Source organism: Gymnogyps californianus, chromosome 6 (genome assembly GCF_018139145.2).
Source record: "Gymnogyps californianus isolate 813 chromosome 6, ASM1813914v2, whole genome shotgun sequence".
In the NCBI taxonomy this organism is placed as follows: Eukaryota; Metazoa; Chordata; class Aves; order Accipitriformes; family Cathartidae; genus Gymnogyps; species Gymnogyps californianus.
Window position 1 is genome coordinate 5,361,450 of NC_059476.1, and position 20,004 is coordinate 5,381,453.

The 20,004-nt window shown below is 37.6% G+C and overlaps 1 protein-coding gene across 1 annotated transcript; it reads right to left on the reverse strand.

Moving 5' to 3' along the window:
- Positions 1 to 542: 542 nt before the first annotated feature.
- LOC127017933 (disintegrin and metalloproteinase domain-containing protein 9-like) lies at positions 543 to 18,695 on the reverse strand. Its single transcript, XM_050899262.1, has 22 exons — positions 18,615 to 18,695; positions 15,756 to 15,875; positions 14,743 to 14,819; positions 14,039 to 14,117; positions 12,995 to 13,071; positions 11,184 to 11,400; positions 10,602 to 10,667; positions 10,449 to 10,520; positions 9,583 to 9,755; positions 9,000 to 9,084; positions 7,734 to 7,855; positions 6,672 to 6,843; positions 5,606 to 5,695; positions 4,877 to 5,072; positions 4,646 to 4,751; positions 4,272 to 4,446; positions 3,775 to 3,855; positions 3,051 to 3,156; positions 2,023 to 2,155; positions 1,523 to 1,586; positions 981 to 1,033; positions 543 to 621 (listed from the first exon to the last, which is right to left on the reverse strand). The coding sequence occupies exons 1-22, from the start codon at positions 18,693 to 18,695 to the stop codon at positions 543 to 545; spliced, it is 2,424 nt and encodes an 807-aa protein (XP_050755219.1).
- Positions 18,696 to 20,004: the final 1,309 nt, after the last annotated feature.

Consider the following 20,004-nt stretch of genomic DNA (forward strand, 5'->3'; position numbering starts at 1 on the left):
GCGCGTGGGAACTGCCCGCAAGCCTGGCGTGCGGGCTCCGGCTGCCTTCAGCAGGCGGCCCCGAGGTCCCCGGCAGCGCGCTGCTGCGGGGACGGCCCAGCAGGCAGACGGGCTGCAGACTGCCCAAGAAGTCAATCTACCTTCTAATTTTCACAGCAGCGTATGACTGGGGGTGAGTAAGTTATGTCTGTAAATACGTGAATTCACTTCTCTTTGGCCTGCAAGTAAGCCATGCTTCAGAAGAGTCCTGTTCTCTCATGCTGTGACAGATTTAATCTAACAAGAGTTGAACTTCAGGCTTCTGATTTAAAAAAAACAAGAGGTGAGGTAGAAGAGGCACAAATACAGCCAGCAGCAATTAGCAAAATCACGGGATGTTACAAAATCTGTGTTCGGTGCCTCTTGGCATCCAGTCTTTGCCAGAGGTACGTGCTTTCAGCAGGCGTTTTGGCTGCACGAGGAGAGGACTGGAGGATGGCAATCTTTAATTTTTTTCACACCAGTTACTTGTCAGAATTGGCTGAGGGTTCCCCAGGAACTTTTCAGACAGCCGGTCTAGGTGGGACTGTGGGTTGTTGAGGTCCTGAAGGAACTGCAGGAAACTGGGTTTGTACTGGCAGCCTGAAGTGTGGAAAACACATTTGGTGAAGTATTTCATGACTTGAGACAACTCATATTTCTGAACTGGTGCTTTACCATTTTTAAATAGTTGCTAGCATACATACATATATTTAACTCTCTCTGCCCCTCCCTCTCCCTCTTCCTCTCCCTAGTAGCATTTACATGTGCCATTACGCTGTTTTCTATACAAGCAGTAAACCAGCATTTCTCCTTCAAGCATTTAATCTACTTTATCTCATATGATGCTGCATGAAAAATCCTCCTAAGCAGGACATGAGACATTAGGAACTTCACTTACAATGATAAAGCAATGTAAATATAGCAAACATGAAGAAAAGAAGGTTTTAAATACTACAAACCTTGGACCAGGAAAATCCGATATGGTAAAAAAATCACGACTTGATGCAGCAGTCTGGAAAAGATGTCACAGAAAATCAAGATAACAAAACCCCAGATTTCAAAGTGTGGCTAATTATTCAGTATTAAGCCAGTGGTATTTTAGAATGAATTTTCATTTCCTGTGACATTCTTCATATTCTCTTGCAACATTTTGTTTTGGTAATTTTTATTTTGTTTTATCAGAACTAGATCCACAGCCTGGCTAAGCAGCTTCTCTGGTATTTGGCCGCAGAATTCAGAGTTCAATCTTTGGCTGCTCTGCTAAGTAGCAGCCTGTTCCACCCCATACTACTCACAGCCCATGTAGACAGGGCAGGCAGTAAAGCTCATACCCAAACAGAAATCCTGTCTAACACGTTATAAATTATTTTAAATACTTGGAAATTCAGATGGCTTCAATGTATCAAAAAGCCACAAAGTCGTCAGTAACTATATGAGAGAAAAGGCACTGTATAATTTGGATTACTCAACATGAAATAATGCAAGTATGCATCTATCTTACCTGACTATTTCTTGTGTTATGACTTGGTCTCTTGTTTTGCTTCGGTTGCTGCACATTGTTATCCCTGAAATAAAAACCACGTCATCAGGCAAACCCCCATTTGTTTAACTACCTTCAGGGATGCGGTGTTTTTCAAGGGACGAGGCTACAGCTCAGAGATCTGGATTCTGTTTCTGACGCCACCCCTTTCTGGCCGTGGCAAGTAATTTCAATATGCTATGCCCCTGTGTCCATGCAATACAATTATCAACAACAATTAGGAAAGTGCAATGTATTTTGGGGAAAAAAAGCTTGAGAACCGACAACTGGAGTATCTGGATTAAACTACCTAATAGCAGGGTAGTGGCTATTAAACTACCTACTACTACTAATAGCAGGGAAGTCTTTTCTTTCAGGAGGTATGGAATTCTTTGCATAGATAAAGTGTCTAACTGGCTCGCTAAATTAATCTGAAGCATGCTCTCAAGTGCTGAAATATGCATTTGTAGTAAATGAAATACCTGTGTTGTCTTCTACTTTTCCTGCAAAACTTTCTTTTTATTGCGTCACGCTTAATTACTGCTACTACAGTAACGATTACTATTGGCAACACAAGGAAGAAAAAAATAAGGAGACCATCCCGAAGTGATGTATCTAGAGAAAAAGAATTGAAATCATGTAAGATAGTAATCCCGTTTAACCTCACATTAAAGCATTTTTTCTGCTAAAAACACTTTTCTGTTGTAAAAACTACAATCTTCAAATTATTATAGATTAAAACTAGTAACTCCACTGAAATTTATAAAATGCTGTGATCAGAAAAGTAGGATTTGGCCTTATGTTATCACAAGTTTCTGCCTTACCCACCCCATGTTGTATGACATACAAACTGTTTCCTTTTCCATATATTTTTTCAAGAATTCTAAAGCAGACAAATTCATTTTGTATTCGCTTACCCACAATTGATCTGCACGTCTTCTTTGTCTTCCTAAGCTATTAATAAATCCAAAACATTTGCATGGTCTCTCAGCGTGAAGGCCGGCAAAATCTACTCCATTTTCCCTTTGCAGAATGTCACGGCTCTTACACAAGCTAACTGCTGCTTGCTGCATGCACCTCCTTAACCCCTCTCATTTCTGTGAGACCCTTTCCATATATAAAGGCTGCTGGTTTCATTCTCAAGCTATAGTCTTCCTCTATGACACCCACTTTATCAGAACTCTGTTTTAAATACCTAAGTAAATATCTAAATATCTAACTATTTAAAAATGTAACAGTAATTTATATATTGCTTTTAATTTCAGTAATTTAATGTATTGCTTTTTATCTCAGACAAAATAGAGGTCAAATTCTCCCTTGGACCAACTTCCTTGATGTCTGCAAACCTACACATCAGATAATAATGTTTGTTCTTCAAGTCAGTCCATGATTAAGTGTCCCATGCAGTAGAAAAAAAAACAGTTGAAAAGAAACTGAAAAACTCCCTGTTATTAATAGATTATTTTATCAGACACTGGGGGCAGGATGAAGGCCAGTTTCAGTATCTTACCTATGTGAGCTGGACCACTGTCAACACTGCCGCCGTAGCCGGACCGCTTACAGAACGGAGGCGCCCATCCAGAATTGCAGTGGCAGTTCCCGTTGTTGTTACACATCTACAGTCGATACAACAGGGATGAGTCAAACGAACAACGCCTTTCTGGAAGCGGCCACTTTCAACCTCCAGTATGTATTTGGAGTTCCACATTAAGAATTGCATGTGGAAACAGGAAATATTGCGTAGTATTGCATAGAAATACATGAAGTATTAACTGGGAATAAGCTCTCCCCCTCCATAACATCCCAAAACACTGCGTAATACTGGTACCAGAAGTTCATCCTCTACAGAAGCTAACCTTTGCTTTGTTATTTGCCTGCAATAGATTACAGTCCAAAGAACAACTCAGTTTTACAACCTTTGGACTCCATTTTGATTTTTCATGTAGAAATATATAAATCAGGAATCACTAGACTGTCCTCCTTAGAGGAATATGTTCCTTTTACAACTTGGCAGCTCAGTAATATTAGAAAATTCCCTAGGGAAATTCAGAAGAAATGTCTTTCAATGTTAGTGCTAAGAGGTTTACAGTATACTGGCAGATAAAAAAGTGGACTTAACTTTTAATACAGATCAGAAAAAAACAAAGCCATCTGGCTGGTTATTGCTTTTATGCAGGGATTTTGCACCTATCTCTGTCTTCTAGAAACAGGGCATGAAAACACCATCTACTCACCCCATTATCATTACACTTCTGCTTTACATCACAGCTGTAGCCCAGATGACTTGCATCAACACATTCAAAACCTACACAGGCCTGAAAAAAGTAATTAGTGTCTTTCAAACACAAAACTTCAAAAAACCCCATCCTTTTATAAATATCCTATATAAATGTATATGTTTACAAGTCTACAGCTTTTACTTAAATGTCAAGAAGAAGGGCTGATAGAACATTCAATACTTCACAATTTTATAGCTGTATTTGTCTCAGATTTTCTTAAGTCTGTGGATGCATTTTGATGGAGTAATTTGAATAACTGATAACGTAGTTCACTGATTTGTAGCATCCCAGCTTTTGAAAAGCTAATTGTTTGTTTGTATGTGTATATCTCAAAAAGCAGATTTTTTATTATATTATGGCATACAAATAAGGGAGCTATGTAATGCTTTTGAAAGTTAAGAACTTTCCGGTTGGTGGAATATATTCTGTAACGCTGCTGTGATTCATCTTACCTTCTTTTCTCCACAGGCTGTTCCATCATGAACTTGAGCAGGATCAGGGACATCTGATCCTAAGTCAAAGTCAGAAGACCAGCATAAAACCCCAGATGCGTTATTGACAACACTCCAAGCAGGAAGATTTTGAAGACTAACAGATGTGCACTGGAGCTTGCCGCACAGACTATGCCTGTATTGAATGAATGACACTCAGAGACAAGGTGAACACAAAAAAACCCAGTATCAGTGCAAATACACCATCCAGTCAAACTTTTTAGCTTGCATTTCAAGGAAATACTCTCTTAAATCTCATGCTCTAAGGGTTTGTAACAAAATATAGTTTTTACATGGAAGATTTTAGAGTTAGCTTTTATTTGCTGGTGACTTACTGAACAGGACATTTCTTGTACACTCCACCACTCATTCCACAGTTTCCAAACCTATCTCCTTTAATATTCGCTTTTTCGAAGCATACATCAGGTGCTTTTCGTGCCCCTGTACAAAAAATAGTGAATCGTAGTAAGCCACTACACTGTCTTAAAAATATGAGAAAGAAAAAGAAAAATCGGAAATGTCTATTAGGAGACGACAAATCTTTTTACATTAAATTATAAACATACCTTTTCCATATATAGATTCACATTGTGAATCAAAACTCTGGCATACTCCATAGTAGCAATATGCCTTCATGTTGTCGCATGGGTAACCATTCATGACATAAACATCATCTGGACAGTAGGCATTGCTTCCATTGCAGTATTCAGGTAGATCACAGAAATCCATTTTCGGTCTGCACTCTGTTCCTGCCACTTTAAACTACAACCAGAGAGGAACGCCACCCTACTTTTATTTTGCAACAGCAGAAGTTCTAACGTGAAACAATGACAACTGGGAACCTTTTGTGATTTTAAGGAAGACAAAATAGTTTTTCAGATCAATACCTAATGAATATCCCAAACTTCCCTTAGTTTCATATGGTATAGCTATAAAGTTTATGAGCTGAGCCTGCAGAGGACTTGGGTAGATCGTACAGATGCGTACACAAGTACAAATTAAAAAGCAGCCAACTATCATAGACTTTGGAGAAGCCTGATGTTGCATAATGGAGATCACTACTACCGAGTCCCCTGATTGCTCCTGCCTCCTATGAGGGATGACACAGCGATGACATTCCATTTCTAAGCTACTGGCCAAGAGTTGTTAGACACAAATTCTCTGCTTACATGCTCTCTACTGGTGAATCCAGTGTGATAATGTGAAAATATGTTAAGAGTACTATGATAGCTCTTTTCAAACATTAAAAAATACTAGTGAATAGTATCAATTTAGCTTAACAAAACATAGCCTACCTTGCAATTTTTGCAGCAGAGTCCTTGCGCGCATTGCGATCCAGGTGTGAGTTTGCAGGTTGCAGCATCACAGCAAGGGTTAGTACATTCCTGAAGAACAACCATGGACAAGGGGACGCAATGTTTTCACCTCTCTATATAGCTAGGAAAGTACATCATCAAATCAAGTGCACGGACAAACCAAACTTTAAATACACTGTCTCTCTTGCACGTTCTGAGGTTGACAGCCTTCTGCTCTAACAGAAACCAGCATACAGTTTGGCTGTATTTTTTTACCAGAAGTCATCAGAAAGACATCTGTTTTGATGTGTTGTGGCACAGGGGTATAGGATAGGTTTACACTTTAAATGGGCACTAAAAGAAGCAGAACATTTTGGTTTTTAAAAAACACTTCTTATCACCCCTCCCCTCATCTTATTTTTCCACTACACTAGCAGGTTGATGTAGAGAAATGTTGGTATCTTTTCATGACTTAGAAGAAGGCCTATACGATGGAACCTGGGTTTGCTGACAGCCTTTTTATTTATTGGTGTCTTTTTTGAGACACCTTTATTTTCTAAAGAATGAGTCAATATATCCCATTATTTGAGGGAGATTTTGACAATGCAAATATGACCAACAACAGTAATTTTGTTGTGGGAGAATTTTAAGGGTTACAGTTAGGAAACCTGTAAGCGCTCTATAGACAAGTAGTCTCTTTTATGTAACAGAAATGGCCATGTTGCTAAAACCAGCACAAAAACCAATGGTGTTTCCACACACTCTGCACTGAAATGCTCTTCTTTCTTAGGCATTGGCTCAAAGTTCTGTGAAGTCCAGTAGCCCTTAACTGAGTTCATATCAATATGAAAGTATGATTTTAGGCTTTTTCTAAAATTTATCTTCATACTGCTTGCAAAAATGTAAATTTACAAGGAAAACTCCTCAGATATTAATGCAAATCAGGTATACCAGAAGGCCAGTGTTACACAACAAATATAATATAATATCATAAATATAATATAATGTAATATAATATAATGTAATACAATGTACAACAAGTATTCAGTTGAATTTCATTCATTACCTGCGGTTTGCCACAGTCGCATTCTTCATTGTTATCGACCACATTATTACCACAGACAGGTTCTTTGTAAACATTACTTGTTCTGGGAGGATTTCTAAGGCAGGTTCCTCCTCCATTTAGAATAAGGTTCTCAAAATCATCAGCACTGCAGGTGCTGAAATTCCTGGATCCACTGGAAAGCATAATATTATTTTTTTATTATAAATATTTTGCTTACAGGAAAAAATACAACTCAAGCCCTTAAAATATTGTCAATCTATAATAAATATCGTGTTTCATAATGCTAGGAGATCATGAGATACTTCATTTTTACTTTATTTTGCATTAGAGTACAGTACTAGAAGTTAAAAATACTATTTATAACATAAATGCAAGTACTTTCAGAAGCAAAAGAGACCATCAGGTTATCCATTCTGGTGTCCTATATAAAACAGGCCTTAGAAATTCCTTGTCTGTACTGAGTCTAAAAATGCCTGATTAAAAAATACTTTCCAGAAAGACATTCACCTTAACTTGGAGTCCCTAAGAACTCAGGAATGCATCTTCTTATAGTAGTTTTGTGCAGTGTTCAATTACTCTGATTTATTAATACAAATGTGGACAGATACAATAATATGATCTTTTTCTCTTAAGGGGAAGCCAAAGAAAATGTGAACTGAAGGAAACATAAGCCGAGAGGTTTTGTTTAAATCAACTGTTAAGAGAATCTGTGCGCAGGATGCATGTTTGCACAAACGCAGTGAATATATATAAAGCATTCTCAGCAGAGTAAAAAAACCCAGCGACACACTATTATTTAAAAAAAAAAAAACTAAGAAAATCCAAGTAAGTTTTTAGGAATGCTACAAATAAAGAATTACTCGATTGGAAAACAGATAACATTTCAAATAAAACTAAAATGATGTCAAGTCCTAAGTCAGTGAATTCACCTCTGTGATTAAACTTTTCAAACAACTCCCCATTCAGAAAAGTTCTTCAAGATTCATGGGCGTTTCACAGCTTATAAGGCATGTTACTGCAGATAAATAACAATTATTAAAATAAAATAACTGGAAATCTTACTTATCTGTGCTGTGCATAATATAGGATGCAGGACATCTTTTATCGTCGTGTTTCATTCCGAGATTATGTCCCAATTCATGTGCAACTACTGTAGCATGACGTAACACATTGTTATGATTCAACTAATAAAGAGAATCAGTGTTAAAAAAATTGTGAAACTGAAGAAAATACTGTGTTTCTACCTCCTGATTTATTCAAGCCACAAAGCTCTCAGAGGCTATGAAGACAGAATACTAAATTGTATTGCAAAGCGAAAGCAGCAAGAACAGACAATTTGTCACTGTTTATTTTCAGGCAGGGCCAGATTCTGCCACTCTTTCTATTCCTTCCGTTAGGGTCATATTCTGAATAATAACAGTTGGCAGTTGGATGAGATGATCACTGTAGGTCCCTTCCAACTGAAATTATTCTATTCTATTCTATTCTCTTCTATTCTATTCTAACACAGTTAATCAGTCATGAGACTGATTTCAATGGAGTATTCAACGACAAATGTACTGTTAAAGAACAGAATCTGCTCCTGAGATTGTCCACAATGTTGTGGCATCCATATTGTAAGGACAGGAACCTCTGGAGATACTGGTTCTGCCCCAAGGGTGAAGGAGGAAAAAATAGGTTCTTACTAATTTTGCCATATTTAATTTTTCTGCCTGTTTACAGCAGGGATTGTGGGGAATTCCAGACACTTGAGAATATAGTGCATTATGTCCACTTTCTATCCATGTAAAGAGTAAAAAAATACACATTATTTTGTAGCTGCATTCCCATCCTAAAAACACTGTGGTTATGAACTTTAATGGTATGAGGATGGGCTTTTCTTACACAACCTTCAGTTAGATGAATTACAAAAGGTGACCAAAAAGTTATTTCAGGACTAAATCAGCCAAGTGGACTGGAATGTGACGAAGACAGAAGAGAGAAATTGGGAAATACTCTAAAAAAAAAAAAAAGTATAAAATATGCACAAGTCTTTACATAAGCAACCCCATGAAAGAAACCATACAACTCCAAGCCTAGTCTCCAAGACCAGGGTGACTTGACCAAATAGGTCAGCAAAGTGCACATTATTTATTAGGATGTTCTGGAAGGTACCTCTGTGGAAGCAATGTCTGGCAATAGCAGTATCTACAACTCTGGGTTTTGTAAATGCACAGGGGAAAGCCTTCAATTGTTCAGGTACCTCTTTGTCCCACTAGCAGCGTATCTATGATAGTTTAGCAGCTCCTGTGCTAGTTTCTTCCATTAATCACAACATTATGTACTTACAGTGCTGATTGACCCTCCCTGGACTTGTGAGCAGACGGTACTCACAAAAGCCATTCCAATGGTTCCACCATAAGAGCTTCTCCCTCTGCAACAAAAGCAGTTTGAAGGTGTTGTTGAAAGAGGGGCTGAAAATTCGCGATTTCTACTAAAAGACACTGACGAGTTTGAAACAAATATTGCAAGACAAAATTTGGTCTTCTTGAAGTCAAGAAGAAATTTATCACCATATCAGGGTTCCACTGTAATTAATAACGAATATCTGAATAACATAGCTTGAAAATAATGATCAATCACCTAAGTCTGCTGTGTCAGTGCTTCTGAGTTCACAGAATCACAGAACGATTGAGGTTGGAAGGGACCTCTGGAGGTCATCTGGTCCAATGCCCCTGCTCAAGCAGAGCCACCTGGAGTTGATTAACTATAAAAAATCCATTATCGTTTCTGCTCATTTTTCCAGGTTAAAACAATTTGGAAGTTGAGTGAGTTTTACTCCAGTTATATTTTAATTCATATACAAACCCCAAATCATATACCTTAACAACACTGGCAGCGTGGCTAGTTTTTCCACTGAATGAAAACTTACATTATGAGATGGCTAACATCATTTCTTGATCGTTTAAGAAGATCTTTCTGTCTCCAAGAAACGAATCTACTCAGTACATCTCCAGGTGAACCATCCATTACGGATATGTGGTTTGTATCTGTCCAGATCTCTAATCCAACCAAAACAATCTGGATGTTCAATGCTCTGTACATCTGAAAAAACCATAATGATAATTACTGCCCATCAGTCTGTTTCAACTGAATTATGAAAGATTACATCACTATTACTGAGTAAACAATAAGCGGAACATAGTGACTGAAACATAACTTTCGTTTCTTTGAAACTAAATATAAAATATTTGTATTTATAAACTAAAATATAAAATATTTATAAGTTATAAACTAAATAAAAATATTTATAATATAAAACTAAATAAGGAAAGAATATATGACTGAAGGCAACCTACTTCATGAAGGTACCTAAACATGTCTTTCAGTTGGAGAAGTTGGAAAGACCATGTTCATTCATTTCCTTAGCTAATTGTCTTCAGAAACTGGGAACAGATGATCAGAGAGCTTATGGAATTGTTCACAGTACTGACAGTTTGCTTAATTAAAAACTACAAACATGAGAAATACTCTTCCTAGAGATGTAAAACATAGTGGAGACCTCATGTTCCTGGAGCAGTCAAAGTCTGGGAGCACACAGAAGCGGTTTAAAAACATCTTGCATCTCTCTCCCTGCTTGCACCTCTATAAGACTTGTGCATAGATTCATGATGTGCCTTAAATGTGTTACAAATTGTTGTATAACTTCCAAATACAGTTTCAGTACTGCATTAGCTGTTCTTTTGAAAACTGTGATAAAGTAGAAACTACTTAATCTAGGCAACTTATCTGACCTACCCCATCAACATAATTAATCAGCTCAACTGTCTCCTTTTGCACCGCAGCAGGATCAGAATTCTTCAGCAAAAACTGTAAAATACCATATGAGAATGTCAGAGAAAAAATTTAATGAAGTAATAAAATGTATTTAGCATTGGATGATATCATTACCCTGTTGTTATCCACAACCACAAATAATTCCACATAGCTCTTCTGTGGCAGGACAGCTCGCTTCTTCTGCAAATTAGAAAGCACAATAAGTTAACATAATAACTAATGAGTTCAAGGTTTTTTACTTATCTTTCTCATGATTTTCATTTCATGTGTTTATAAAGCAATGATGCATTTTTTAACGTGGCCTCAAAAGTCAATTTGCCTTAGATTTCCACATAAATATCTGTATGTCAGTAATTCACATCTGGTCAGACACTGGGATACAAGACTTGACACAGGCAGCTTCACGCCTTTCATGTCATACCCACGACTGTCTTGGGCAGACCTCTGCTCTTCTGCTAAAGGATTGCTTCCAGCTATGTTAAATTCCCCTTGTGATGTTCTTCTGTTTCAGGATTTCCTTAGCAGTACTCCCACCAGTTTGGGGTCCATGAAAATGAAGGCCACAAGGAAGTAGCCTACCAGGCCAAACCCACCTGCAATGACACCATGCCAAAGCAAGAGCTCTGGAGACTCTTGGCTGCTGGAACAGACTGAGGAGAAGGCTTGGACTCAAGAGAGAAACAGAAAAGTATTTACCCTCAAAAGCCTTTCCCTGCTAGAGGTACTGTTTGATAAAAACGCGTATTTCACAGACTGCTTCACAAACATCTCATGATGAAGGCTGCCATTCAGCACACCACATTGGAACGGGATATCCTGCATATCTTCTAGCTGGTAAAACACATGTTCAGATGTGCTGGATGTGTTGAGCGGCTCCATTCCATACCATTTGCCACCAATGTAGAGAATTCCTCTAATAATCATAAAAGAATGAAAAGTTATTCCACAATTTTTCCCTCAGGGTTATGACTAGGTGAGTGAATGACAGCTGGATACTTAAAAATTAGAACTGTTCATACCACTATGTTGAAATAAATTATTATCTTAATACAGGGCATAAGTTCAAATGCCCAACAGGATCTCAAAAGACAAAACAGAACTTATTTAAAATGCTTGATCGTACACAAGTGTGGGCTCCTTGAATCAGTTAGCGGGAAAGCCAAATTGTGACTAAATGGGTCTGGATTGTGGGTACAGAGCTGATGCAAAGGGTCTCTTTTAGTCCTTATCTCTAGTCTCTCTCCTAGCCCCATACAGCTAAAGTAATCTAGCATTTTAGAAAAAGATATCTTCTAAGACAGAAAGAGAGGCTAAAAGCAATCACCAGGGTGTTTATGAGGGCAACAGCGGCATTGCACTGCTGAGTGCAGCTAAGTATAAAGACTTTGCATTTGTCCATGGCTCAGAAACACCTGGGACGTGCCCCTTTGCTATACCAGCATCTTTCAGAAACTATTATCTTGTTCTCCAGAATCTCAAAACTATATTTAGAACAAGAATTCTCTAGTTAATATCTTGTGAAAGAAGATCCTCAAAAATGTGAGTACAAGATAACCAAAGGATTTGAGTCTGCATAAGTTTGCAGAACAGCCAAAATGAAATATCTGTTCTGCTTAGTGAGATCCAGCATTACCTGAAAAACCAGTATGTTGACCATTTTATTCTTCACTTAAAGGAATGCCAGGAAATGTCATTATTTATCGTGAGTGGCATCTCACTGTGATACCATACATGAAAGATATGGGGGTGAACTTTATCCCATTTGCCTCTTCCTGCTTGTCAAAAAGACATCAAACTGAACAAGGCTACTACAACCAACAAGTACATCCGAAGTCCAGCTAAAGAGCCAAGCTCAGTGAACACAGGGGAGCACGGACACACTCTAAGCACGTTCTGAATATCTGCACAATTTGCTGTGCGTGCCATCTCACTTTGCCAACTCATATGGACTGATTCTGCAGGGAGAACACCACCATCTTTTATGCATTAATCTGGCCCCTTTACGTTTCTCAAATAAATGTAATATTGTATTTGAAACACAAAAAATTGTTTCAAATTTGGTCAAAACTTTTTAATGGAAATGGTTTGTCTTTTGAAACGTGCCCATTCATAAGACAGAATTGTTCGCAGGAGTGTTTTAAGTTCAGCGAAAGCTTCATCAGATAGCATTTCTTCTACAAAGGTATCTCTGGTCAAGACATTCGCATCAAGTAATAGAGGCCTCAGTTCATGCCCATGCTCTGCCTATATTTAGATTTTGCTCTCTCTTATGTTGTCCTTTTTTCTGTGAAGGAATTTTGGAAAAGGGGAAAAAAGTGGTAGTTGAGGGAAACTATAAAACCTGTGAAGAGTTTCAGCTTCATCAAAAGGCGAAATATTAAAAAAAATATTTGCAAGATAGCATGGTATTTTCTCTCCAGCTGTATGATGAATAGCAACTGTTTTTTACTGTTTTACTTTGGTACTGCACAATGAATTATCCTGAAGTAAAAAGCAAGAGGTAATACCTAAGGCCATCGCATGTGCTAAGAGCAAGCATTGAGTCAGGAATTCCTTCAACAGTGCCATGATAATAACAGTGTGTCTGAAATGCAACAAAACCACATAATTAATGACAAAATAAGGTTGTTGCCTTCAAATACAAACTTATTTTCTAACCAGCCTTTTTATTTGCATGACAATAAGGCTGGCTGTTACAAATTTACAGAGTTCCCTATTCTAAAAGTAATCCCAACCTTCTTGAAGTAAAATATTACTTGACATGAGTACCTACAATAGCATTTGGTCCCTTGGTTCTAGAAGACAACCAGCTTTTTAGTTTAACCCATCACCATCTTTTAGCAAAATCATCTACATTGCTCATCCTGTTCTTAAACAGACTCCTCTCAAAGGCTGATCTGAGAAGATCTCCCATGCAAAAAGCACCCAATTAAATCTCACTGAGCTCACATGCAGTTTAAAGTTGAAAATCAATTCAAAAGTATTTATAAGGCTTGTTTGATACAGGACCTAAAAACTATAGAGCTTTGATGCTGCCATTGTACCTTTAATTGCATACTATGCAAAGGTGACCTAATCAGGTAGCTCAAATTCAGTCTTGGCATAATCTCCTGGCATCTGCTTTCACACCTTGGAAAACCGTGATGCTGTATCACCATAAATAGCCCGCTCCCTCATAAGACATAAAACCTTATGGTTTGTATCAGTGGTAACTGTTAAACAGCAATGCTACAAATGTGAAAACTCACAAAAGCCTCCTTCCCAGCAAATATATTTTTCTTCTGTAGATACTTTATGTACATCACTTGCATTTTCCCTTCCATTGCCAAAAATGTAACCAATTTTCACTGTCCTATTATAGAGATGCAAAGACACTCAGAAGTAATGGCTGTGCATTTGCTTTTGCTTTGCAATACATTCAGATGTGTACACATCCTTGTTGTCATCCTCAGTTCTATCAAATTGTTAATATGGCCTTCAATTCATAAGGCTTGGCTTCCCTGGTTTGAGGAAACTCTGACACAAAAGGGGAATTTTATTATATACAATACCTCATTTTTTGATTGTGTTGCCTCCAGTTTCCCATTTTCCCCATATGTATATAGCATAAAGTCTTCGCTAACCAGCTTTCTGGAAACAAAAATAAACTACTGCTCTTTTAACAGTCTAGAAAGCAAGAAATAAGTCAAGAATCCTAGTAAGTACTACATTCTGTTAGCAGCCCACTCATGCTAAATTATTCTTAAAATCCACGGATGTGAAAAAAAATACCTTAAAATGAGCTGCATTATTTGGAAAATAAGTTATTTTGAAATACTTTAACTAAAATATCCATAGAGTAGCATCTGAGCAGACTGTTGCATCAGGGTCTGGACTATTACAGGCTCAGGAATGAGGAACAACAGTAACAGACAAATTTCTTCAAATACAACACGGCTAACAACCCTCCCCCCTGCTAATAAAAAGCTAATGTTGAACTGAATTCTAATTTTCCATAAAGATATTCTGAAATGTACTATTTTGTGCTGCTAATAAAAAATTAATCAAAATAAATTTCTTCACAACTAGAAAAAATATTATTCCCTTCTATTTGCAAGCTAGTACCGTAACAGAGACACTATTTAACAGTCATTTTGTAATTACTACAATCTGCCATTTAAATGGTTTCTTCTGAATTTTTTCAGTACAAAAATACTTGTCTATATGCAACTAACTCCCAAGATGGTATGATTCCTTAGAACACTCTATCACATACTTATTTTTCTTCAGTTTTAGGAGATATGTTCCATTTCTGGTTTTAACTGAGTAAGAAAGATTGTCATCTGAATGCTCCTGAAAACAGAACAAAAGATACCGCTTAATTAGGTGATTTTCTACTTGGTTGTGTCAGTTCCATGTTTTGTTTGAGAAGAGAGGTCCAACTACTATATGTGTTTTGAGTATCTACCAAAACACAGATTCCTAACCCTCATGCCTTTGATATTTCAAAGTCTCAGCAGCACACTCTACATTCTTTCCTATGGAAAGTTTAAATTCTATTAATCTATAAATTTTCCTGTAGAAGACAGAAGGGCACAGCCCATGTATGCACTCTTTGCCCAGCTACCACATCATGTTTCGTGACACTCCTTATGTAAATCATTGGCAGCCGGATGAACGACTCAGATTCTTCCTTCCTTAATCGGTTTGCACAAAGATGACTAATGCTATTTCATTAACAGTTACTACAGTAATTGAACTCAATATCTAGCACAAAGGTAAGTTACCTCAGAATTGAAGAATTAAGGCTCAGATCTTTCTCTTTTAACTCATTCATTTAACCTACGCCACTCTGTGGGACCATTTCTACAAAGTGAGCATCAGCCCTTTAGGTGCTCCATGGTTGAAATCCTCCGGTTATCCAAACACCAGGTACAGCGAGCAGAAGAACATATACGGCATGGATGTTAGTTCAAGTTCAAGTTCAACATCTAATCTGACTCGGAGGAAGTGGAAATATTCATGTTCCTTCTCATTTCTGTCTTATGAGGCTGTTAACAGGACTAGAAGTTTGAAAGGCGCTAACTTAAGAGTGCAATCACAGACCTTTGTGGGAACAAATTTACTCAAAACTAGTTGAAAACACTAAGAATCTGAAGAGGTAGTGTGGGGCACATTTCTTCACAAAAATAATCTATATGTGGCATACATTGTGTGTGTATGTGTAATATAGGACAGTATTGTGAAAACCAGCAACATCTGAAGAAAAAATCAGATAGAATAACAAACCTCATGAAAAAATGGGTGATGTTTCTCTCTGCCTGTCAGACTTCGAGGAATAATTATTTCTAATGTAGAAAGTCTGGATGTCTGTTCAGAAGATACACCTAAAAATAAAGTTTGAAATTTCTAAAGAATCAGAAAAGATAAGTAAGATATTATGTTGTCATCTGCACAGTGGTGATTGCTGAGAGACCATTCTGATCCGGCTGTAAGTGGAGAAAGAGTAATTTCACCGCTACAGGACCTGACTATCCATGCTCAGTTTGGTCTATTCTGTCTCTGCCAGAGCTCTTGGATTATGCTGGGAAGTCGCAGAAATCAGCATTTTCATTCATGGCCAAGTTACTCTTCATTTCTGAGTGTTTAAACTAAATATATGTGGCCTCATTCTCTGCAGAAATGCTGTTTTGACTGTATTCAAGGTTAATGACTACACCACCCCAAACACAACTGATGTAAAGTGCTAAAAACTGCAAATGTGAGCAAAAGTTTTCTTAAACAAGGTGTCCAAAACTCACTGGCAATCTTGGCTTTAACTCTTGGTCTTAGTTACTTACATTATAAACTGGGATAATAGCTCAAATTTTTCCTATTCCTTCATATAGACAATATCAAACCAAATTAATTACTGTTTGGAAAAAAAAATCCTCAACCAATATGACAGTAACATAACAGAGAATCCCAAGAACAAGGAAGAAAAAAAAAAAATCCCTTCCTGTATTCAGTGCAAACTTTTATAGTGATGAAGAAATAGTTTAGGAATGGTCAAACTGATTTAAAAAAAAGTAACTTTAGATTAAATCTAGGGTCTTCTGGAGCACACAAAGAAAAACTACCAAATGACTTAAACACAATCTTAATTCTCACATATTTTGGATTATTAACTTTGTAACTTTGTCTATCATTTTTGAAACATTTTTTCTTCCATGATCTACACTTTAACCTGAAGTACCACAGAAAATGTATGCAGCTACCTTCTCTGTCCACCCATCTGTCCCCTCACGGTAATTTTTGAAGTAGCTGGCCAGTTAAAATCAACTGTGCAAGAGATGCTAACATCTCAAATAGAATTAAGTTCCTTCAAGCTTTCAGAAATCACCTCGTCGGTGCCAGGAAGACTGTGCTGATCTGTAATTCTACAGCAGGGCTCTCTAGGAGTGGCTGATGGACGTATAGTGCAATTATTTTGAATGGTGGATCCAAGTTTGTCAGGATGTTTCAGAACTTGCTAGACAGAGAATTGGAGAACATTGTATCTCCAGAAGAATAAATTCAGTCCCTAAATACTCGGGGAATGGTTTTTATTGGTTACAGAGCCATTTGCTGTGGTCTTGCCTTCTAGCTACTGTTAGGTCCTGCACTTGCTCGTCTTCTCCCTCGTGCTCATGTCTCTACTTCCTTCTCTCCTTTCCTTGATTAATCAACTCCCCCTTCAGCCCTCTCCTTCCATTTAAATCCCTTTACTCATTTTCCTTTCCCCATTGCCCTGAGTGAGGAATACTTATAGTTGTCCTCTGGATATAATTCTGCCACCTGCTGCGTGTATCATCTTGGCTCACCATGCTGCCTCCTACCATTGCCTAACGCTGCATTTTGTTTGTTCCAGCGACAGTCAAACCTTCGCAAAAGGTTTGTAGCCTCTTACATTGTATCAGAATTATCTCCAGAACATCATGCTAATGCAGGAAGCTAAAGATAAGAAGTCTGCTGAGTACCTGGTTTCAGGTAAACGGTTTTATAAAGACAAAAACAATCTCCGGTGACTTTTTAAAAAATTGAGTGAACTTGAATTCATCTTCCTTTGTCTTGTCTGCTCACCAGTCTGGTTTGAGTGTTGACTTTGATCAACAGACACACAACCATTGCTTTTAAACAGGTTACAGAATCAACAATAACATGGGTTTTAACAATGAAAGTGGTTTCTTCCTTCTTAAAGTGTTCTTTCGTAAGGAAACAAAGAGATTTCTTCTCATTTATAGTAGCGCAAAGTCACCCTCAGCCTCCCACGTTTCTGTGAAAGGAATTCATAATTGCAAAGAAGCCACAGAATCACCCATTCAAAGCAAGGAGGAGGATTACATTCTTCAGTGTAATGATGATCTCTACCTATTAGGTAACATCAGGATTTTTAAAAGCTAGGTGCAGGTAGTGTATGTTTAACATTAAAGACTGCCATTGCAATCAAAATGTGGGAGCTGCTATTAGCAAACATGTCTGCAAAGAATATCAGCACTCAATATTTACTTCTGACTTTGCTCTTAATCTCCAATAATTTTATTATCTAAATTACAAAATCCATTCTGTTTCATGAGCTAAGTGTACGTTGAAGTAACAGCGGAAATGCAGTTCTAACAATTTAAATTTTGACACCTGAAAGCAGGAAACCATCTTTAATGCAAGTCATAAAAATATCACTTTCTAAGAAATATTTCAGGTGCTACATCTAAATCTAAAATCTGAAGCCAAATCATAAATGGAAATGAGTTAGTGAAGAACTAAAACAAAACTGTAGGAATGTTCCTCACATTACCAAAGATCGAAATCTTTTTCTCCAGTCTTTACTGTCAATGAGAGTGACAGTAACTGCAGTTGTCACAACCAGTGTCCTGTACGGAAGATGATGTATTTACATACCTACTACATCCTGCAGAAAAAAAACCACAAAGAGATCAACGATAAAAAGCTTCAACCTGTAATCTTTTCCAGACACCTTTTTTTTGAACAAGATTTTCTCAATCAGCAGGTCAGCTAATAGCCTAATACCTGGGGGGAGCCATGACTCGATTTGAAAGGTGTGCATCATTATGACGAGGACCGGAGAGTACAAGAAGACTTAGAGAAACTTTCTGAATATGTAACAAAAACTGAAAGCTTACCTTTTATCCAAAAAGGTTTTCCAGTTAAAGTTAGTCCAAAAGTGAACAAAAATAGGCTGTGTTTTAACATGACTAGATTACCTGGAGAAACTATTACAGTATCCGAGCAGACATCGTGTACCTGGCTCTTAGCTGCTCTACGCCGGTGAACTAGAAGAATGAGAACCGTCTGCTCCAAAGGTAAACAACAGGAAAAGCACTCCTATACTTCATCTCTGCTAAGGAAACGGGAAGTAAAATTTAATCCATTAGGCTTGCAAAAAAACTGGTTAGACAGCTTAACGCAAATAAAAAGCAGCACATTCTTAAATGCTGATTGGAGAAAGAGTACCAGCCCATGCCAGGATTAAACTTTATTCTAAAGGACTTTGATACCACAGTGAGATAATATGAGATCAGAAACATAAAATATTGCTACCAATGGATACAATGTTTAGGATGTTTATAGTGGCTATTGTCAGCTCAGTAAAAAACTCCGGTATAAAACAATCTACTCTTTGACATTTCAGCTTGTTGTTTTCCATTTTTCATCTTTACTTTAAAAATATCAAAAATGCAATGCATATGAACACATGGAAATCCCACAAACACATGTAAATCCCCAAAAGAGAGATTTTACCCAGTCCCTTCTATGTTAAAGATAATTCTCCTCACCAAAAGTCTGTAAGTTTGTGCAGCTCATAGCTCTTCCAGGATCAGAATAATCTTCCGAGGCATCATGCAACCATGTTGTCACCAAAAGCAGAAAATAAACGCTTCTAAAACTGGATGAATTTGCAACGCATTTCAGAAGTATCAAGCACATTTAGAAACTCAAAAAGGAGACTGAGACAACACAGTTTTAATGCTAAAACATTTACTTTAATTAATTTTAATCGATTCATTAATTAAAACAGGGCAAATCCATTTTTCCATTGCTGGTAAATCACATAAAACAATGGCTTCAGTGAAAAAAAGCACACGTGCCAACCACATTTGTAATATTAGCTCGTACAAAGCCTGTTTAAGTCCATCTTCCTATTTTCACAGACCTAATCAACGTTCCTCAGCCGAGCACCAAGTGGACGAACTCGATATCCGCGTTCCCTGGGTTTATGTCTGTACCGCAGCATCAGGAGCAGGTTTCCCCGACTCCAGAAGCTGGGATCCTACTGAAAATTAAATGAACCCAATCTTTTATTTATAGTCTCTCTCCTATGTGGTACACTATTAGCATGCAACTTGGAAGAGAGAATTCCGTTGCTCCAAATTTTGCTATTTTATCAAGTTCCGTAGCACTGACATGCTTTTAAGGCTTTTCCATCTCTCCGGGAGAGCTTTATTTTATTAGAAAAAGGACTAATACTGGCGCTTGCCCACGCTGTGGGTGTTATTTCAAA

Bases quoted from the DNA above. Each gene is read 5' to 3' on its own strand.
- LOC127017933 (XM_050899262.1), bottom strand. From the start codon at position 18,695: ATGTTAAAACACAGCCTATTTTTGTTCACTTTTGGACTAACTTTAACT. The intron at 10,521-10,601 runs GTAATGATATCA...GGTATTTTACAG, and splicing joins TGGTTGTGGATAACAACAGG to TTTTTGCTGAAGAATTCTGA. The intron at 4,752-4,876 runs GTATGTTTATAA...TTTTTTGTACAG, and splicing joins TGAATCTATATATGGAAAAG to GGGCACGAAAAGCACCTGAT.